At 32.2% G+C, this 22,643-nt stretch overlaps 3 protein-coding genes and 1 pseudogene across 4 annotated transcripts in view; 2 read left to right on the plus strand and 2 right to left on the minus strand.

Annotated features, from left to right (window-relative positions):
* LOC125867008 (endoglucanase 25-like) overlaps nt 1-22,643 on the plus strand; it is a 237,868-nt gene that overhangs the window by 137,562 nt on the left and 77,663 nt on the right. The gene's annotated exons all lie outside the window — the stretch shown is intronic.
* On the minus strand, nt 4,231-6,501 carry LOC125867041 (nuclear transcription factor Y subunit B-10-like). Its single transcript, XM_049547464.1, has 3 exons — nt 6,401-6,501; nt 4,424-4,817; nt 4,231-4,369 (listed from the first exon to the last, which is right to left on the minus strand). The coding sequence occupies exons 1-3, from the start codon at nt 6,495-6,497 to the stop codon at nt 4,231-4,233; spliced, it is 630 nt and encodes a 209-aa protein (XP_049403421.1). The 5' UTR covers nt 6,498-6,501.
* The window catches only part of LOC125867017 (suppressor of mec-8 and unc-52 protein homolog 2), a 460,057-nt gene continuing 444,969 nt past the window's right edge, over nt 7,556-22,643 (plus strand). Inside the window, exon 1 of the mRNA XM_049547437.1 lies at nt 7,556-7,561. The gene's annotated coding sequence lies outside the window, so the exon portion shown is untranslated. The remainder of the gene's footprint in view (nt 7,562-22,643) is intronic.
* On the minus strand, nt 9,604-21,806 carry LOC125867040 (nuclear transcription factor Y subunit B-6-like; annotated as a pseudogene).

Here is a 22,643-nt window from a genome sequence, read left to right on the forward strand (position 1 = left end):
AAAAGTAAAAGAGAAGCTAGGTAGCATACCAGGGGAAGGGGAATGTGCAGGAGATCTGCGATAGCTATGAAATTCTCCATTTCCTGAACCACCAACATGATTACCATTATCCATCTCGCTCTCCCCACAGATATATCTTTTTCTCTCTCTCTATGTATAGTATGTGGATCTTGAATAGTAATCGGTCCCCATATATATATATACAATATTTAAGAGAAAGGGGGGACACGTGGTACCAGGGCGAAGTGAACGAGAAAAAGGTATTCGCTGAGATAACTATGATTTCACAGTTGGGAAAATGAGTATTGACCAGAAACGACATAACTATATACTACTACTTCCTCTGTCCCAAAATAAGTGTTACTTTAGCTCATTTCTCACCCATCAAGGAAAAAAATAAATTGAAGTTGTAGTTTTCTAAGTTGCCTCTCTATTTATTTGATATTTTTGATAATTGAGCACTATTAAGAAGTAGTAGCTCTTTAATATAAAAATATATATTGTTGAATTCCTCCGATGACACTTGTTTTGGGACAATTTTTTGAGCTGAAGTGACACTTATTTTGAGACGGAGGGAGCATAAATTACTAACAGTTTAATTTTGCCTTCAGTTAGAACATTTTACAATTGACAACTATGTAAGATAAAAAAAACTACCATTATATATCTCTTGAAAAATGTCTTACCTATGTTAAGAGAAATTCAAATATGAAATTTCATCTAAAACAGAGTTAAAATCAACCTTGAAATCACCAATTTATCAAACTTTAACTTTACCCTTGAAAACCCAAAATCTTCAAGCTTATATGCGGTTAATATAATTAAAACAATTGATAAATCAATAAAATTATACCAAAATTAGTTTACTCATAACATAAGGATCATAATTATAAATTTCTCATAAAAAACTGAGTACAAATCAACAAAACCTAATTCTTCCCTAAGAAATTCACAGATAAGTAAAGAAAACAGATGAGGAAATCATGAGAGAATTCAAAAATGAGGATCTTACATTAACCCCCCATATTAAATTGAGAAGAATGCCGTAAGAATTACTCTATTCTGAGCTCTAGAATTCCCAATATGCACAAATATCAAATAAAGACAGCCTGAAATCTTAAATACTTGTTCATCAGAATTCACATCAGAAACCAACCACTTTGATTTCACTAGAAGAGCCGTAACTTCCTCATACGATAGCAAATTGCTCCGATTCTTTTTCCTAAATGTCTTAAATAATGATACGGACCTATTCGTTTAATCACGACTCAATTTCGTGCTCGTTTTCTTAGTAAAATATTAATTTTGCTCGATAAATAATTATTTCATATTTCGCAATAAAAGTCCAATCTTGACTTAGCTAAAATACACCAAAGTTTACCGTTCCGTCCTTTATTCATGCTCAAGCTTTCAGAAGTTTCGTAATAATACTCTATTTTTAAAACTAATATCGAAACTTTTAGTTCACCCAATTTGCTGAAACAACGTCAAAGCATCCAAAAAGCTTAAAAACTCACTCAAAACTCATCTGGTACCTCCCAAACACAAACCAAATATGCTATTAGGGTGAAAATGATTTTACGGACTAAATGAAATCATCAAAACACCCAAACAAGGTTACCTTAACCCGATGTTTGCCCAAAATCAACTTTAACTTAAGAATCTCCAAATTTCAAATAAGGACATGAAACTCATTCAAAAGTTTCTAGAATTGAACCAAACCTTCAACTAGACAAAATATCACCCTCCGGACTAAGTGGAATCATCAAAACTTGAAAATGACCATTCTAACCTCAAAGGTTGACTAAAGTCAAAGTTTAGCCTTAACCTTACCGCATCTCGTCTAATGGCTCAAAATCAAACCAAAAGCCTTGAGACTCAAACCAACAATACATCTAGACCAAAAAACATATTATGGAGTTAACAGATTTGTCGAAATTTTATTCCGAGCTTGCTATCACCAAAATTGACTTTGGTCAACTCTCTTATGCTTTCAACTTTCAAAACACAAAAACTCTTTCAAAACTCATCTAAATACCTCAGAACCTGAGCCAATAGTTCTACTAACCAAAGTCACATTCTGAAGCGATGAAACTGACAAAATTCCATTTCGATACTCCAAATGTTGATTAAAGTCAACTATTTCAACTTTAAAACCTTCAAAACCCAATTCTTTTTCCAAAACTCCCAACTTTTCACTTTGGTTCCCAAACTAACCATAACAATGGACCAAAAATGACTTGTTGCAATTTTTATGAAGGGTAAAATAGTAATTTTCTAGAAAATTCCAAAAATGACCTTTAGGGTCATTACACTTGCAACACAATACAAGTGGAAAATCTTTCATAGGTGAAGAAGGCAGGGTGTATGAGCTTAAAAAAGCTTTCTATGGTCTTAAAAAGGCTCCAAGAGTTTGGTATAGTAGGCTGGATATTCATTTGTCATAACTCATAATACATAAACACGACCTCTAACTTGACTTCAGTGGACAACTATAACTACATCAAAAATGATCTTTAGCGACAATTAATTAATGGAAATAGCTCAATTGCCGCTAAATATGTATTTTTAGCGGCAATTAGCACTCTTTGTATATGTCCCTAAAGCATTTAGCGACATTGGATCTAATGACAATTAACTAATACCAGTAAAGACTTTAGGACTCTTTATTAATGTGTCTAGTTATTGCCGCTAAAAGTTGTTTTTGTTGTAGTGTATGCCCTCCAACTTTGAGTATGCACAAGTAGGCATTTAAACTTGTATAAAATTGAACAAGTAGACACACGTGTCCTATATGGCATAATACACGTAGGACACCACATAGGACATAAAATTATCATGTAGGGTGTCATGTAAGACGAATGTGTCTATTTGTTCAATTTTATACAAGTTTAAGTGCCTACTTATGCACCAAAGTTAAAGGTCATAATTGTCAACTGACGCCAAGTTAAGGGTCATGTTTACGTATTATGCCCATTCATTTAGTTGTCTCAAGGCTTCAACGAAAGCCTAAATGAGCCTACTTTGTACTTCAAAAGGCAATTTGATGGGATGTGGATTGTGATATCTGTCTATGTTGATTATCTGATGATAACTGGTGAAAATCTTCTTGCCGTTCAAGAAGTTAAAAATGAAATGCTAAAAGATTTTGAGATGTCTGATCTAGGAAAGAAGAAGTTTCTCCTGGGAATGGAGATTTCTCAATCTTGTGAGGGAATTTTCTTGTCCCAAAAGAGGTATGCCTTGAATCTGTTGAAAAAATTTCAAGCTTGACAAGTGCAAACCTTTTGCAACACCAGTTCTTGTGAATGAAAAATTGATGAAGGATGACGGTGAAGAGAGGGCAGATCCAATACTTTATTGAAGTCTTATTAGAAACCTATCGTATCCTAATATATGCAAAGTCCCAGCACTAAGCATTTTGGAGCTGCTAAAAGGGTGTTAAGGTACATTAGAGGGACAATTGATTATGGAATTTGGTATAGAAGTGTGGAGAACGGAAATCTTCTTGGCTACTCAGATAGTTAATGGGGTGGATATTTGGATGATTACAAAAGCACATCCCGTTATAATTTTTTCTTGGAGCACAAAGAAGCAAGATATTGTAGCTCAATCATAAGCAAAAGCCGGATATCTGGCTTCTTCATATGCTACGAATCAAGGAATTTGGTTGAGAAAGATCTTGTTTGAATAATGATTCAAATCTGAACATATGAAAAAAAGAAGGCAGTTTGTATCCGTTACCAAACAGAGGTTTAACAACAAGATGTTGAATGACATTCCTATAGAGGAAATATATCAAGTGGTCATTTTTTGGACATGTTTCCAGATTAGGAATGTCAAGGGTAAACTTGGTAATTGGTCCTGTAGGAAAAGCAAAGAGGTGGCAGAGCAATTCCTCTGTTATTTTCCCAAGTGTTTGATCAAATATTTCAATTCAAATATGAGAATTAAGAGTATAAAAAGATCTCATGCTCAATTAGAAATATCATAATAAGGACAAGTAGCACTTGTTCATGTGGTTGAGCACTTCCACCACACACAAACATACACATACACATACACATACACACATAAGTAAACAGCAAATTGAAGGGGCTCCATTTGGCTCACTTAGTTCGAAACATACATTCCTAAACTTCGCAAATTAAAAACTATTCCTAAACTTTCTTCATTACTCATGATAAGCTTCAACAACAACTTAATACCTTCAATAGATCGAGAAATTGATCACTCATTACCCTCCTCCGTAGGAGCCTCAACGTCACTATCCACTGAAGCCACTGCACACTGAGAAGTACTTCCATTTGATGCATTACCCTGCATATCACCATTTCCCACTGGTGGTGGATACACAAATTGGTGATGAGTCATAGGAAAATTAGGAGGAAGGTGATAGGGTGTGATGTTGCAGCTTGAAGATGTATCAACCATTGGACGCTTCAACAAAGACTCCCCTATAAGGGATCCACACTCGCCACCATCATCCTCACGACAACGAGGAAAGTACAAAGGAAAGGGTTCAATGTAGTCATCAAAACCAAACTTGTTAATGACCCAATGCACGTCTTCATCAGTGATGGTGTTCCGCTGCTCACGCTGGCAATGAGCGTTGGCTTCATATGTTACAAAGCATATAAACTCAGAGATACATTCGTACATGGTCCGTTTGGCATCATCGGATATCTTGGCATGGGGAGGATGGGTGCTATGCATGATTCTGGCCACGTTTGGTATGAATCGGTCTTGCTCCTGAATGATGATTTCAACAACTTCCTGGTTGAGATGAGCAGGCAGTTCCAGGCTCATGTCCATATCTTAATTTCCCACAACAAAAAAGCACCAGAGTCAAATTAAAAAGAAGTGTAGTCTATATCATCAAAATATTCGTCTAATTTCTTCGCACCTAGCTATGCTTTTATCGTCTAATTAAACATTATTAAGTGACATTTGCTATTACCTACCCAAGTATTGAAGAAATTACAAAGCTAATGGCACACAGAAATATATGTTTCACAAATTATTCATGTGAACACCAAAAGCACATATTATTTAATCAGTGTGAATACAGACTTAACATAAAACGCTTCATATTTAGTTTTCATCATCTATCTTATTTTGTCTACTCTTCAACTAACTCTGGCATATATCCAAACTTGCCTCGGATCAAAAGGCTTTTTCTTTTACCATAACCGTGATATACGAATAAGATAAAATTTTATTGTAACGGATACTACCCTGCCCACTGTTTTCATATTCTTTATTTGTTGTACCAGTTGTTCTTAATGTTATATGCTATGCTTCTTAAACTTTGGATAAAGAAATACTTCCTAGATTTTAATCAACTTCTTAAAATGCTTATTTGTTCTGATTTTTTATTTTATGGCAAAAGCAGAGAGTAAAAATATAGGAAGATCTCCTCAAATTGTAACGGACAATTTAGGCAATTTTATGCCAAAATTAAAGCCTTTAATTTGTGTAATATAGCTAGCTGATTTTCAAACTTGCTAACGTTAGACGGTTTGTTTCTTCCTCTCTCTTTTTAATATTCTTTTTAGAGGAGAGACACGCGTAAAAAAGGGGTAGAGAGGACATACACAAGATTGCATGCATGCCACTTGTTTCTATTTTTTCTTTAAAGCAAAAGAAAACCAGAAATGCCGTGTCGATCACCACTACCATGAATTGATCAATCGATCTTTCATCTTTGATAGACAAACAACTAGCTTTGCAAATATATACATGTAAAAAAAATGCATATATGGTCCATAGCTAATTAAAGATGGTCATAGAGGCAGAGGTGGAGCCAGTATTAGGAGTTTGAGAGTTCTAAATTTCCTTCTCCTTACTTACCATTGAATTGTCAATCAGTTTTGCTAGGGGTTCACAAGTTATTACTTAATTTTCTAGTACAAATATAGGGTCTACAAAAAAGCTACTAGGTTGGTCCGAACCCACGAACCCCCACCTAGCTCCGCCCTGCATAGAACAAGCCAAGAAAAGTACACAAGCTGCAGCTCTACATTTTTATTATCTTCCAAGGCTCAGCAGAGCTAAAGAAGAAAATGAAAAATTCAGAGGAATTAATGAAAATTATTAGCTAGCAGCCCAAATACACTCCTAAAAAACTGTGCGCACTTCATCAGTATATACAAAGCTTCGTGAATATTCAACAACAATGCGGACATGCCTAATACACATAATTCCATAAATAGAATCTGGAAGTGTGATGTGTACATAGCCTTTCCCCTACCTTGTGAGATAGATTTTAATAGAAACGCTTAGATTTAGTAAGCTTTTCAAATATAAAAATTCATGAACATTCCAACCATACATATATATATAGAGAAATCACTGTGCAATGCATTTGTAAAAGTAAAAGAGAAGCTAGGTAGCATACCAGAGGAAGGGGAATGTGCAGGGGTTGGTTGTGGAGATCTGCAATAGCTATGAAATCCTCCATTTCCTGAACCACCAACATGATTACCATTATCCATCTCACTCTCTACAGAAGTATATCTCTCCCTCTCTCTCTGTGTATAGTATGTCGCTATTGGAAAGTAATAAGTGCCCATATATATAGCTACAAAATTTAAGAGAAAGGGGGGACACGTGGCACCAGGGCGGAGTGATGAAAATAAGCCCAAATTTTTAAGCTTATACGCGGTTAATATGATGAAAATAATTGATAAATCAACATAAAATCAGTTTAATCATAACATAAGGATCCTAATTATAAATTTTACATCAAAAACTGAATCAAAATCAATAAAACCCCAATTCTTCCCTAAGAAATTCACAGAGAAGGAAAGAAAATAAGATGAAGAAATCATGAGAGAATGCTAAAATGAGGATCGGATACTAACTCTCATTAAATCGAGAAGAATGCCACAAGAATCACTTCATTCTATGCTCTAGAACTCCAATATGCTCAAAATACCAAATAAAGATAGTCTGAAATCTTAAATACATGTGCAGCAGAATTTACATCAGAAATCAACAACTTTGATTTCACTAAAAGGGTCGTAACTTCCTTATACGATAGAGAAATTCCCTGATTCTTTTTCCTATGTCTTAAATAATGATACAAACCTACTTATTTAATCGAAACTCAATTTCGTTTTTATTTACCTAGTCAAACATTATATTTGTTCGATAAACAATTATTTCATATTTCGCGATAAAAGTCCAATCTCGACTTAGCGAAAATACACCAAACTTTACCGAGCAGTCCTATAATTCATGCTCAAACTTTTAGAAGCTTTGAAATAATTTATTTAATCTTTAAAACTAATAATGAACCTTTAAGTTGACACAATTTGATGAAACAACGTCAAAACACCCAAAAAGCTTTAAAAGTCATCCAAAACTCATCTTTAACCTCCCGAACACAAATAAAATATTCTACAAACTTGGAAATGATATTTTGGATTCAATCAAATCATCAGAACACCAAAACAAGGTTACCTTAACCCGATATTTGTCCAAAGTCAACATTAACTTAACAAGCTTTAAATTTCCAAATAAGGACATAAAACTTATCCAAAAGTTTTGGGAATAAAATCAAACTTTCAACCAGAACAAATACCACCCTTTTGACCTAGTGGAATCATCAAAACTCAAAAATGACCTTTCTAACTTCAAATGTTGACTAAAGTAAAACTATAACCTTAATTTTTCCCGCGTCTCGTCTAATGGGTCAAATCAAACCAAAACTCTTGGGACCCAAACAAATAGTATATCTAGACCAAAAACAATATTTCGGAGTTAACAAAACTGTCGGAATTTCATTACAAGCTTGCTATCACCAAATGTTGACTTTGGTCAACTATCCAATGCTTTCAACTTTCAAACACAAAAACTCTTTGAAAACTCATCTAAATACCTCAGGACCTGAGCCAATAGTCCTACTAACCCAAATGCCATGTTCTGAAGCTGATGGAACTGACAGAATTCCATTCTGATACTCTATTCACCAAATATTGACTAAAGTCAACTATTTCAACTTTAAAACCTTCAAAACCAAATCTTTTTCAAAACTCCCAACTTTTCACCCAGGTTCCCAAACCAACCATACCAATGGACCAAAAATGACTATGTGCAACTTTCAGAAAGGGTAAAATGATAATTTTCGAGAAAATTCTAAAAATGACCTTTAGGGTAATTATACTTCCAGCACAATGCAAGTGGAAAATCTTTCATAGGTGAAGAAGACAGGGTGTATTAGCTTAAAAAAGCTTTCTATGGTCTTAAACAAGCTCCAAGAGCTTGGTATAGTAGGCTAGATATTCATCTTGTTTGTCTCAAGGCTTCGATGGAAGCCTAAATGAGCCTACTTTGTACTTCAAAAGGAAAGTTGATGGGATGTGGATTGTGACAGACGATTTGATGACCACAGGTGAAAATCCTCTTGCGGTTCAGGAAGTTAAAAATGAAATGCTAAAAGCTTTTGAGATGCGTGATCTACGAGAGAAGAATTTTTTTTCCTGGGAATGGAGATTTCTCAAATTCTTTTTCCAATAGAGGTATGCCTTGAACTGTTGAAAAAAGTTCAAGCTTGACAAGTGCAAACCTGTTGCGAATCCACTTGTTGTGAATAAAAAATTGATGAAGGATGATGGCGAAGAGAGGGTAGATCCAATACTTTATAGAAGTCTTATTGGAAGCCCGTTGTATCTGGATGCTTCTAGGCTAGACATAATGTTTGATGTCAATTTGTTATTTGGATATATGAAAAGTCCCAGCATTAAGCATTTTGGAGCCGTTAAAAGGGTGTTAAGGTACATTAGAGGGAGAATTGATTATAGAATTCAGTATAGAAGTGTGAAGAATGGAGATCTTCTTGGATACTCGGATAGTTAATGGAGTGGATGTTCGGATGATTACAAAAGCACATCCCGTTACTCATTTATGTTTGGTTCAGAATTTTCTTGGAGAACAAAGAAAAAAGATATTGTAGCTCAATCTTCAGCAGAAGCCGAGTATGTGGCTGCTTGATATGCTACAAATCAAGGAATTTGATTGAGAGAGCTCTTGTTTGAATGACTCAAACCCGAACATACGAAAAATTAAGAAGGCAAATTTGTATCAGTTACCAAGCAGAGGTTTAACAACAAGATGTTGAATGACATTCTTATAGAGGAAATATATCAGGTGGTCAATATTTGGTCATTTTCCCATATTAGGAATGTCAAGGGTAAACTTGGTAATTGGTCCTGTAAGAAGAGCAATGAGGTGACAGAGAGTGATAGATAAACCAATTGAAGGGAATATCAAGTCCTCCGTTGTTTTTCAAAGTGTTTGATCAAATTTGAGGCATGGAAGTCTGCACCACTTATATCTCCTTTCTTTCTATACGATGCTTGTCCTCACAATATCACGTAAAGGCAACCTCATTAGAATGTCATCGATTTCACTATCGAAAAGGTTGCTACGTACATCTGGGGGAGGGTAAAAGTTGTTTTTTTTTTTCATTTGAAGGCATAAATTAAATGATTTTTTTTAAAGCAATTCCGCTAGGCAGGTGTGCCTAAGACTAGTTTTATTAATAAAGAGAAAAGGATCTCAAAGAGAAGAGTACAAGCAAGGGGGGCTAGGCCTTACCTTACTAATCTTAATGAGGTAACGAACCTCTACTAATCAACAAGCATGAAGGAATATAACTACCAGGATATTCAAGAAGTGAAACAGAGGGTAGATATGACCAATTTTTCATAGCATAAGGGCAAATATAACATACAAATACACAAACACATACACACTTAAGTAAACATCCAATTGAAGGGGCCACCATTTGGCTCACTTAGTTCGAAAGACACGTTCCTAAACTTTGCAAATTAAGAACTATCCTAGATTAGGTAACATAGAAAAGATAGTTTGATTTCTTCATTGCTCATGAAGCTTCAATAACAACTTAACACCTTTAGTGGAGAAATTGATCACTCCTTACCCTCCTCCGTAGGAAACTCAACATCATTATCCATTGCACACTGAGAAGTGCTTCCATTTGATGCATCCCCCAGCACATCACCATTTCCCATTGGTGGTGGATACCCCAAGTGGTGATGAGCCATAGGAAAATTAGGAGGCCTGTGATAGGGCGTGATGTTGCAGCTTGAAGCTGTATCAACCATTGGACGCTTCAACAAAGACTCCCCTATCAGGGATCCAGGCTCACCACCATCATCCTCAAGATAACGAGGCAAGTACAAAGGCAAGGGTTCAATGTAGTCAACAAAACCAAACTTGCTAATGACCCAATGCACGTCTTCATCAGTGATGGTGTTCCGCTGCTCACGCTGGCAACGAGCATTGGCTTCGAATGTTACGAAGCATATGAACTCAGAGATACAGTCGTGCATGGTCCATTTGGCGTCATCGGATATCTTGATATGGGGGGGAAGGGTTCTATGCATGATTCTGGCCACGTTTGGCATGAATCGGTCTTGCTCCTGAATAATGCCTTCAACAACTGCCTGGTTGAGATGAGCAGGCAGTTCCAAGCTCATCTCCATATCTTAATTTCACACAACAAAAAAACATCAGAGTGAAATGAAAAAGAAGTATTTTCCATATCATCAAACTATTCGTCTAATTTCATCACAACTAGCTACACTTTTATTGTCTAGTTAAACATTATTAAGTCACATTTGCTATAACCTACCCAAGTATTCAACAAATTACAAAGCTAATGGCACACAAATATATGTCACTAATTATTAGCTGGATATGAGAGTCGTACTGTAAGACGGCACTATGAATTTTGGACAATATTCATGTGAACACCAAAACCACATATTATTTGATCAGTGTGAATACAGACTTAACATAAAACACTTCATATTTTGTCTGCTCTTCAACTAACTCTCGCATATATCCAAACTTGCGTCGGATCAAAAGGCTTTTTCTTTTACCATAACCGTGAATCGTGATATAGGATTAAGATAAAATTTTATTGACGGATACTACCCTGCCCACTGTTTTCATATACTTTTTTTGTAGTACCAGTTTTCTTAATGTTATATGCTATGCTTCTTAAACTTTGGATAAAGAATCACTGGCTAGATTTTAATTGACTTCTTAAAATGCTTATTTGTTTTGATTTTTAATTTTATGGGTAAAGTAGAGAGCAAAAAAATAAATTAACTCAAGTAAATTAGCTGACACTTATATATAAACTAGTTTTGAGCACGTGTGTTGCACGTGTATTCGATGCTAATAGTTTAAACTTCTTAAAAACATTAGAAATAACACCAAAATTGAAAGTGAAGAATACATGCTCAATTGATGAATAGTTCAATCGATATTCACTATCATCACAAAGTACATCACACCAAAAGTTAATATCAAATGAAGTTGAAATGATCCCCTTAGTTTTAAGAAAGAAAGAAAGTTCCTTCAGCATTGTATTCTATTACTTTGATAACTACTACTATAGTTAGCTGTTGTATACTGTCAACAAATTGTATAACGTTTTCTTGTATAGTGCTTTTACTCTATCAAATAATCGACCAAAATGATATTTCAATGACAAATAGTGTGGATATGAGCAACAACCACTAATGGTTACAAATACTTCAGGCCCATCAAGTAGTTATTGTCAGATGAAAGTAGTGTTTGTTGAAGTTGTATCAACTTAAGAGAATTAATTTAATTAATATATATAAATCATAAGTGCATTTATAAGTACACTATTTTTGATTTCCTTATATGAGTCATTTAAACTGGAAATTTGGTAGAAAATATTAGTTGAATAATATGTATATTGTATTATAAAATATAATATGATAATAAGTCAACATTAATATATTTTGTGTGAGCATGAAACACTATATAAAAAATAAATTCATATTTCAAATCAAGCCTTCTCAAATTCAAGTGCACCTAAATATCACCATCTTGATTTCTTCTTCCCCATGCAGTCCATCTACCATTTTTTTATCCATCTTTTTTATCTTTTAGTTTGTTGTTGCATCTCAAAATCCATAGACTTCTCAAATGAAGATTATGATAGATAATGTAAGTGAAGAAACTAACATAAATTAGTGTATTTTTATTAAAAAAAAAAGATTAATAATACACTAAGCAGTGAATTCTTACAAGGAAGAAGCATATAGTGTTCTATCTTCTCACTTCAGATAAGGATATTATTGACAAAAGGTTAAAACCTATAGAACATTACTGACTTGTTGAGTTAATTCCTGCAAAAGAAAATAGAAATTAGTGAAAATTGTGCAATATACTATAATATCGGAAATAAACCATCTCCATGTCATCTTTTGCCAACGTGTTCTCTTCTGTTCTATAGTTCAAAGTACACTTTTTGTGCCTTGAACTCACTCAACCTTAAATTGTCAAATTTAAGAGCATATATATAATTTGATATGGTTGAAATAATACTACAAATGTGGGGTGATTGAAGAGATTTAAGGTGTTGTAAATATTTGTAGAATTTAGTATAGCCATTTAAAGTGCAAGTTGAATTTGATTGACAATGAACCTATTTGAATGACTTGATTATTGCATATATGGAAAATGATTGTCCAAACCTGTAAATTTGAGCATCTAAATATAGTTAGTAGGTAGACTGTATAATAAATTATAACTTAAAGCTAGTAGATGCAACTTATAGTAATTCAAAAGGTCATAGCCACTGATTTTTAACATTTTTGTCAAGTAAAAAAAAAATAGCAATAAAAAGATTTGAAATATCTTCATCCAAATCAATAAATAAAAATAGTGACATAAATATTTTTCATACGATCTCTAGATAAATGAAGTATGATCCTTACCTATATGCTGCAAATGTTGCTGGCTGACCAAGTAAACCAAATCAAAAGACCAATGATTGCTTCATGGGAAAAAAATATAGTGCACAACTTACAAATATTATGAAAAAGGCTAAAGTCAAGTGAGAATCATCTATGAATATAACATTAATAGTAATGTCAAGAACTTAGGCCTTTTTATATAAATTCTATAAAGAGAATATTTTTCCACCATTAATCCAGGTAATTTGAAAAGACCAAAAATGAATGATATTATCATATGAATGAACTAATAAATAAATTAATATCAACCCTTCCTCTTCTTTTAGTTTTAAACCAGTAGTAATTACAATGACATCATTGTCTTTTCATATGATGATAATATCATTAGTATTTATTAGTATACTACTGTCAGTATATTGTTTAATAATTTAATATTTAATTAATTATACATTTTATGAAGAGATTTTTGGATTATTATTATTATTTTATTATTATATACATATAGATTATAGATGATAAATATGTATTTAATTAGATATTTTAATTAGAAATTAATCTAAGGAAGTGCAAAAGTCATTAACATATTAATTAAAATGATACAATTTAATATTTAAATTAAATAATTAAATATTTTATAATATTTTAATTTATAATAGGGGTAAAATCGTAATTCAACTTTTAACTTTTTTTGTTCCCACTTATATATATATATATATATATATATATATATATACCATTAGTTTCTTGTTGTCATTGCTGTCATTAGTTTCTTTTGTTTTGAACAGGTAAAATAGGGTTGCGGATAATATGCACATACTTGTATTCTATACATTTTCATTTCATGTATTGAAAATATTAATGCATCACAATGATGACTAGTATGCATATATACTTGTTCCATTTTTGCAATTGCTTTATCCATATGATATAAAGCCTTTTTATGACTCCAAGCTCTTTTTCTTATGTTGTATGCATGTCGTTGAATGTTTTTCATTATGCTAATAGCATGGATATGATGATAGCATGGATATAAGCATGTTGTATTGACATGAGATATTCAATATTATTTTATTCCCTATAGGTACTAAGTATTTCTTTCTATGTTGAAGTATGCATATAATGATATAGTATTCTTTTAAAATTAATAATATGCAACAAAAGTTTGCGTGTATACCTTCCTTCTCTTTTGTCGATGAACAATCCTTATCACTACCACAGTAGTTCTCCCTTTAGGCCATGAACAGTGTTTCGCCCCAACGACCTCAGTCTATGGCTACTTTGTTGCTGTTCCTCCCTAAGGCTGAATATCGCAACCTTCACTTAAGACTATTAATGGAGTTTTAAGAAGAGAGGTATAAAAACCAACCTTTATTTCATATTATAATTTTTACAATCATACCATACATATTATACTTATACTCACAACATATATAGAAAATACTTTTCCCCAGCGGGAGAAGTTACTACTCACTCACCCTCATACTCTCGAAGGTACCTAACATTTTTCTTTCAAGTGTTTTTCTCTCAAAAAATGTAGTCTGCCTCTCAAGTATGAAGTTCCTCTCCTTTTATAGATAGAAGGAGGGACTTATTACAAAATATATATTTTTAGGGACTTTCCCTAAATTTTACATATTTCTGATTTGGTCCTTCACTGATTGAAGATTCCTTGTTGATAAGATGAGGACTTGTCCGTCTTCTTTTGTTGATGGCCGACAAGATGTGACCCTTCTTTTTTATTTTTGGAAAAAGGAAAGATTCCTTTCTTAGTTGTTATCTCCATGATGTAAGTGCTTACGTCTTTATTCTTGTCTTCTTCCTGACATTATGGATGGTCATGATCTAACATTTTACATGCTAGTTTCCATGTTTCTTCTGTTGCTCCTAAACGATGAAGCTCAATGTCTAGAATTCTTTCTTTTAGTTCCTTTGACTTGGATTTTTCTTTAGTGATTAAAACCCAATCATGGTCTTGATCTATGACTCTGCAATCTTCATTGTAGAATCGCTTAAGAATAGCATATAGGGCTTTAATCCCTAAATCTCTTCTAGTTTGAATCCATTTTTTGTTAAGATGTGAAAGTTTTTTGTCCACTCCAGTGGCCTTAACATTAAAATCTTTAATTTTTTCAACTGAAATATAGTTGAGTGTTGGATAATATGCTTGCAAATCTTTGCCTTCCATGGAAATGCTAAAAGAACCTTCAATAAACTCCATTGCCTTGGGCATAATTCTTGACTGAGTTGAACAATTTCGATGGTAGTTGAGATAATTCATTTAGATCAGGTTTTGTATATACTCGATCTAAATATCCGAATTCAAATAATTGAGCAGTAAAGCTCGGTAATCCGTTTGGAAAGATTGATATTCTAGGAAACAAACTTGTTATTCCTAAAACACCGAATGTTTCTCCACTTTCTTCTGGGAGATTGTAAATGTATCTTGTGAATGTAAGATACTCTTCTTCCTTAGGATGCTGCTTGCCAACTTGAAAAGAAGAAAACACTTTTGTTCCTGATGGAACTGAGTTAGTTCTGCTTTCTGGTTTCTCAGATATAATTTCTCCTGCCTTTGCTGAGGATGAGCTTGCTCCTTCTTTCGAAGTAGAAGCTTCAATTGTTGCTCGGCTTTTTCCATCATCTTTCGATGAGGGAGTAGACATATCTGTGCTTACCATTGAGATGTTTTGGGCACTAGGTGCTAGTGGGACATCTCCTGCCTCTTTGTTGGGATTAATATTCCCTTTCAGATTTGAATTCTGTCTTGGATGTGTATCCAAATGTTCACATAAGAGTAAGAATTCCTTTATGTTCTCAGCTTGTGTAGTACTGAGCTGATTGATTTCAGATTGTAACATTCGAGATTGCTCAGATAATTTTGACAATTCATTTCTGATTTGAATAGCTTTTGGCTTTTGTCGTCAATGGATTCATCCACTGTTTTCATCTTTTCATATATCCTATTTACTAGGATTTTCTTCTGATTGTCCATATTGGACATTTCTGGAGATAAAATCTGCAAGAAAATTGTCATTTCCTTTAATGTATTCTATAGAAAATGAATAAAAGGATAATAACACTTGCCATCTATGCAATCTCCTGAATTGAGGTTCAGAAGGTAGCTTGTTAAATATTAGTCCTGACAACTGTGTATTATCAGTTCTAATAACAAATTGTTTTGGTAAAGGAAAGTAGAAAATTTTCTTATTCCTCTAACAATGGCTAATAATTCCTTTTCATTGGTGGAATACCTTGTTTCTGCATCATTAAAAGTATCACTTGTGTACCTGCAAATTTCATTTAAATCGGTTTGCAATAATGCTCCCCAATGATAGTCGGATGCATCAGTTTGTAAAACTAGATTATCATTGTCTTCTGGTAATCTCAGTTTTGGTAACTTAGCACATTCTTCTTTTAGACTTTTAATACATTGCGTCTGTTCTTCTGTCCATCCAAGTCTATTGGATTTTCTTATTAATTTTTGTAGTATATTTCGTTTTTTAGCTAAATCCGGAATAAATTCACCTGCGTAATTTAAACAACCTAGAAATCTTTGAATTTCTTATTTTGTTGTTAATTTATCAAGAAATTCTATAATCTTTTTTTAGATGTGTGATTGGAGTTCGATTCCATTTTTTGAAATAATCATTCTTAAGAATTCTATTTCATTTTTATTGATGTCAGCTTTTTTCTGACTTAACACAATTCCATTTTTTAAACAAATTTCTGAAAATTCTTTCAAATGTCTTAAATGTTCTTCATATGTTTTAGAACATATTAGAATGTCATCTATATATACAATTAAAAATTCTTTTTCTGAAAATATTTTATCCATTTTTCTTTGGAATATTTGTGACACATTTTTTAATCCAAAAGGCATGACTAACCACTCATAATGTCCATTAGGAGTACTGAAAGCAGCTAACTGAATTGAGTTTTCTGCTAATTTTATTTGCCAAAATCCACTTTTGCAGTCAAATTTTGAGAAATAAGTTTTTCCTTTTGCAAGGTTAATCAAATTATTTTTATTTGGGATAAAATATCCATCAAATAAACAGTTTTTACTTAGCTCTTTATAGTTTATTGCCATACGAGCTTTTCCTCTTTTTACTTCAGCATGGTTTCTTACCATAAATGTTGGGCTACTATGAGGACTTTTACTCATTCTTATTAATTTTAAGTTGAGAAGTTCTTTAATTTGAATTTTAAATTGAATTTTATCATCTTCATTGTAGAGCATGGGTCTGACTCTAATAATTATGCTAGGGTCTTTTAAAGTTAAGTTTGCCCTTTCATGATTTTGTTCCCATTTTTCTAATGGATTTTCTCCATAGGATTTCTGTAAATTTTCTTTAATCTTTTCTAGATTAAGACATTTACAAGTAATTTTTCTTAGATTTTCTAAATATTTTCTTTTAAAATTTCCATTATCTTTTTCAAGACTATATGTATTTTGTTTTCTTGGGACTTTTATGAAATGTCCACAAGGAGTTTTAAGGCTTATCATGTATAATGTCTGATGATAATCCTGGAACTGTTGTAAAAAATCATTTCCTAATAATAAATCTGTTTCCAATTTATCATAAGCAAATAAATTGTTTATCGAAACAATCTTTGGTCCTAAGATTATTTCAACTTTTTCTTTAGATTTTGAAAGTTTTTCTTTATCTCCTGTGATTCCAATCATTGATATATTATTTTTGTTTATGTCCCAATCTTTTATTTAAAAAGATTTTGCTAAACTTGCTTCGGATCCATTGTCTATTTGACAACAGGTTGTTATTTTTGTATCATAGAAGGTTATTTTTATGAAAACTGAAACTTTAAAAATTGTTTCTTCTGGCATTTACATTTTTGGTATGAAACATGTTTCGCCTTTGTATATCATTTCTATGCCGTTTTTTCCTATACTATAATCATCTAATTTATCTAGGAAAAGGTTTCCTAGGATTAAATCTTGATCACTTTCATGATTTGTGATATAACAAGGAATTGTTATTCTTATTGTATCTAGTTGTATAGGTAAATCTACCATATTTTTACAACTAAAGTTATTTCCTTCAAAGGTTTTATAAGTATATTGCTTTCCTTCGTATATCGATATTCCATCCAAAAGAATACCTTTTACGTGATTAGCAGTTGCTCCTGTTTGTATCAAGATTTCTTGATTTTTCCATTCAATCCCATTGAAGATTCTTCCTTTTATCTAAGTGATATTTGAAGTTTCTAAGATTTTTAAAGGATACCTATTAGATATAGTTTTTCTAATGGAATTCCTTCCATATTCTATCGAAAGTCTAGGGTTGCTAGAACTTTCTATTTCTCGTGTTTTTCCAAACTGAATCTCATATTCATCTGGAATTTGAGCTTGTTGAATTTCTGCTTCAACTATCCTTGCTATTCCTGCACATTCTTGATCTATTTCGTTCATTTCTTTGTTTTTATATACTTTACCATAGTTTGAATTTGTCACTGTGTACAAAGCCTGATAATAGATACTCATTATATGATTACCTGGTTTAAATAGATTATTTCTTTTGATCTGAAAATGTAAGCTCAATGCGTCATTGAAATCAGCATCTTTGAGTGACATACAATATTTCGGATAATATGTGAAGAGAAGTTTTGTATAGGCTAGGTTTCCCTCTACTATACCAAGATTTCTTTCTCTTGCATTTATAAATCTTTCATCTGATAGATTTATAACTATTGGACAATTGATTCCTTCTTTAAAAGTCGATTTGACTAATATTTGGATTCCTCCTAGATGAACATAATTCATTTTTTTCCTTTATTCTTTTAGGAATTTTCCTAAGAATTTGATCTATCATAGGTTTTGTTAATAGGTTTTGTTTATGTTTTCATGTTGTTTGGGTAATTTCTATTACCTTTTCTATTTTCTGATATTCATGATAGGAAATTTTATCTCTAGCAAACATTCTTTGCATTCTACTTAATAGGTTATCTTCTGTTTTAAGATTTAATTTTAATCCTTAGATTTTTTTGAATGTCGCTCCATCAAAGGTTGCTTTTAAAGCATATCCTCTGTGATCTTCTTCAGTTTCTAGGATTTGAATTGAATCTTCTTTTTCTTGAATTTCTTTACTCATCTAGTCAGATTCTTCTGAACTGGTTGAGTATTCTTCATAGATTTCATCAAAGAAATCTTCACTTTCTATAGATTTTATTGATCGAAGATCTGAATCAATTTCTATTCTGTCAATTTTTTAGATTTTTACTCTTCTTTTGTTACATTCGTAACTTTTATGGCCTTCTTCTCCACAATTGTAACACTTGCATTTTTTTTCAGGTTTTGTTTTTGTGAAATTTTTTTTATTTTTATAGTATTTTTTTCTAGGTACGTAATCTTTTCTAGAAAAATTCTTTCTTTTCATTAAACCTTTTTTAAGTTTTCTTTTCTTATAAGCTTTATCATTACATCCCCCATTGGGTGGCTGCATTTGTGTCTAGATAGTATATATGTGTATTTATTCTTTTAGCTTTTCTTTGTATATTATGTGACATACATAATTGACCAAGTCTATTTTTTAAGAAGTTTATTCTTTGACCAAGAGTATCTCCTTTTTTATCTTCTTTTTCGTATTCTTCTCTGAAGTATTTTGCCCAAAAGCCTGATAATTTTTTATAGTATTTTTCAAGGTATGACATCATTTCTTTTCCACTATCAAAGATTTTGTAGTAATATTCTTCGAATTCACAAGTGTATTCTTGAATATAACTCATTTTACAAATTTGTAGTTTTTCTAATTGCTCTTTAGCAATTGTCCTGATTTTTTCTCTGTTATTTGGAGGACTTCCTTGTCCACCAAAGAATTCATTTGCAACATATTGCTTTAGGTTTGTGATACCTTCTTGTAATGACCTTTTTAAACCTTCTAAGGCATCGTTTTTTATTATTTTTTCTGAATCTTCTGTTAATCCAGAAAACCAGTCGTTTACTTTACCTATAAAGATATTTATAATCATGATGTATTTTTCTTCATCAGTATAATTTCCTTTTCCTAATAGGAAATATAATAGCATATTTTGGGACCATAAATCTAGACTTGTTTCTGGATCTCTTATACAATCTAGATCTAGAAATTGGGTTCCAATATCTCCTGTTGGGAATCTATTAGGCATGAACCTGGATTTATCATTGTTATGATATTGTTTAATAAAATCTTTGTTCTTTTTTGCTTTATTTGCAAAAATTTTATCACTTTTCTGGCTCTTGCCATTCTTCTTTAATGGATTTGGATCCATCACCATCTTCAAATCTTCCTTGGGGTCCTCCTGTTTCCCCTTTATTCATAAATACTTTTAGTTCATGTTCTGAAAGATTAAGATCTTCCATAGCATATACTAGCTCGTCTAGATGTTCATTCATCTTTTTGTAATTCTGTTTCTAATTCAACAGACTTATTTTCTGTTATTTCTAGATTCTTCTTCTAGATTTTCTTCTTCAATTTTTTGTTTTTCTAGGAATTTTTGGATTAATATTTAATCCATACTTCCTTTTTGATAAGTATTTTTACTTGCATATTTCTTTGCTAGTAATTCTTTTATGTTTTTTTGACTAGCTCTTTTGTCAAATTTTTCAATTATATTTGTAATTCTTCCTGGAAGATTTTCTTTTATAGAAATTATTTCTATTTCTATCATTTTTAACCGTAAGGTTAATTGTTTTTGACTTTCTATTAAGTCTTTTAATAATTCTGAGACTTCTTTTAGGCTCATATTTATTTTATTCTGAGAAGTAATAGTCAGAAGTATCCATCATATCTATAATTTCTTCTGCAAAATTATAATGATGTAATTCATATCTTTCTTCCTCAGATTTGTTTTTTAAAGTAATTATGATTACTATTTTTCTTCTTAGATCTTCATCTAATTTTTTAATTACCTGTAGTATTGCTACTAAGGTTTCTCTTTCTATATACCAAATAGGTTTTACTAGATTAAAATCTTATTCCATAATTTCTTTTAGTTACTTTTAAAATGATACAATTTAATATTTAAATTAAATAATTAAATATTTTATAATATTTTAATTTATAATAGAGGTAAAATCGTAATTCAACTACTTTTTTTGTTCCCACTTATAGTAACATATATATATATATATATATATATATATATATATATAGGAAATCTCCTCAAATTGTAACGGACATTTTAAGCAATTTTTATGCCATAATTAAAGCCTTTAATTTGTGTAATATAGCTAGCTGATTTTCAAACTTGCTAACGTTAGACGGTTTGTTTCTTCCTCTCTTTTTAATATTCTTTTTAGAGGAGAGACGCGTAAAAAAGTTTAGAGAGGACATACACAAGATTGCATGCATGCCACTTGTTTCCATTTTTTCTTTGAAGTTCCAAAAGAAAACCAAAAATGCCGTGTCGATCACCATTACCATGAATTGATCAATCAATCTTTCATCTTTGATATACAAACAGCTAGCTTTGCAAATATATATATATGGATAAAAATGCATATATGCTAATTAAAGACAGAAATAGAGCAAGCCAAGAAATGTACACAAGTTGCAGCTCTCCATTTTTATTATCTTCCAAAACTCAACAGAGCTAAAAAAAGAAAATGAAAAATTCAGAGGAATTAATGAAAATTATTAGCTAGCAGCCCAGATTAACTCTCCTGAAAAAACCTGTGTGCACTTCTGCATATACAAGCCTCATGAATATTCAACAACAACGAGGACATGCCCAGTAATTAGTATATATAATTCCATAAATAGAATCTGGAAGTGCGAGTGTACATTCCTTTCCCCTACCTTGTGAGATAGATTTTAGTAGAATCGCTCGGCTTTAGTAAGCATATCAAATATAAAATTCATGAACATTCCAACCATACATAGATATAGAGAAATCACTGTGCAATACATTTGTAAAAGTAAAAGAGAAGATAGGTAGCATACCAGAGGAAGGGGAATGTGCAGGAGTTGGTTGTGGAGATCTGCGATAGCTATGAAATCATCCATTTCCTGAACCACCAACATGATTACCATTATCCATCTCTCTCTCTCTACAAATATCTCTCTCTCTATGTGTATAGTATGTGGCTATTGGCAAGTAATAAGTGCCCATATATATAGCTACAAAATTTAAGAGAAAGGGGGGACACGTGGCACCAGGGTGGAGTGAACGAGAAGAAGGTATTCACTAGGATAAATATGATTTCACTATTGGGAAAATGAGCATTGACCGGAAACGACATAACTATATACTACTACTTCCTTTGTCCAAAATAAGTATCTCTTTAGTTCATTTCATGCCCATTAAGGAAAATAATAAATTGATGTATAGTTTACTAAGTTAGCTCTGTTTGTTAGATGTTTTTTGATAATTGAAAAAGCATACTAATTTTGGTCTAGAATTCCTACAAAGACACTTGTTTTGGAACAGTGTTTTTTGCTCAAGTGGCACTTATTTTGGGGGCAAAAGGAGTATTAGTATTTTAAAAATTAGTATGCATTTTTCGACTATACTCTTATATTAAAGAGCTACTACTTTTTAATAGTGCTCAATTATAAAAAAAAAATCTAATAAATAAAGGCAGCTTAGTAAACTATACCTTCAATTTATTATTTTCCTTAATGGGAGTGAAATGAGCTAAAGTAATACTTATTTTGGGACAAAAGAAGTAGTAGTATATAGTTATTTCGTTTCCGGTCAATACTCCTTTTCCCAATCATATCTATCCCGGTGAATAACTTATTTTCGTTCACTCCGCCCTGTGCCACGTGTCCCCCCTTGCTCTTAAATTTTGTAGCAATATATATGGACACTTATTACTTGTCAAGAACCACATACTATATATATATATGTATGTATAAAGAGATATATTTGTAG

This window comes from Solanum stenotomum, chromosome 6, assembly GCF_019186545.1.
Source record: "Solanum stenotomum isolate F172 chromosome 6, ASM1918654v1, whole genome shotgun sequence".
Lineage (NCBI taxonomy): Eukaryota > Viridiplantae > Streptophyta > Magnoliopsida > Solanales > Solanaceae > Solanum > Solanum stenotomum.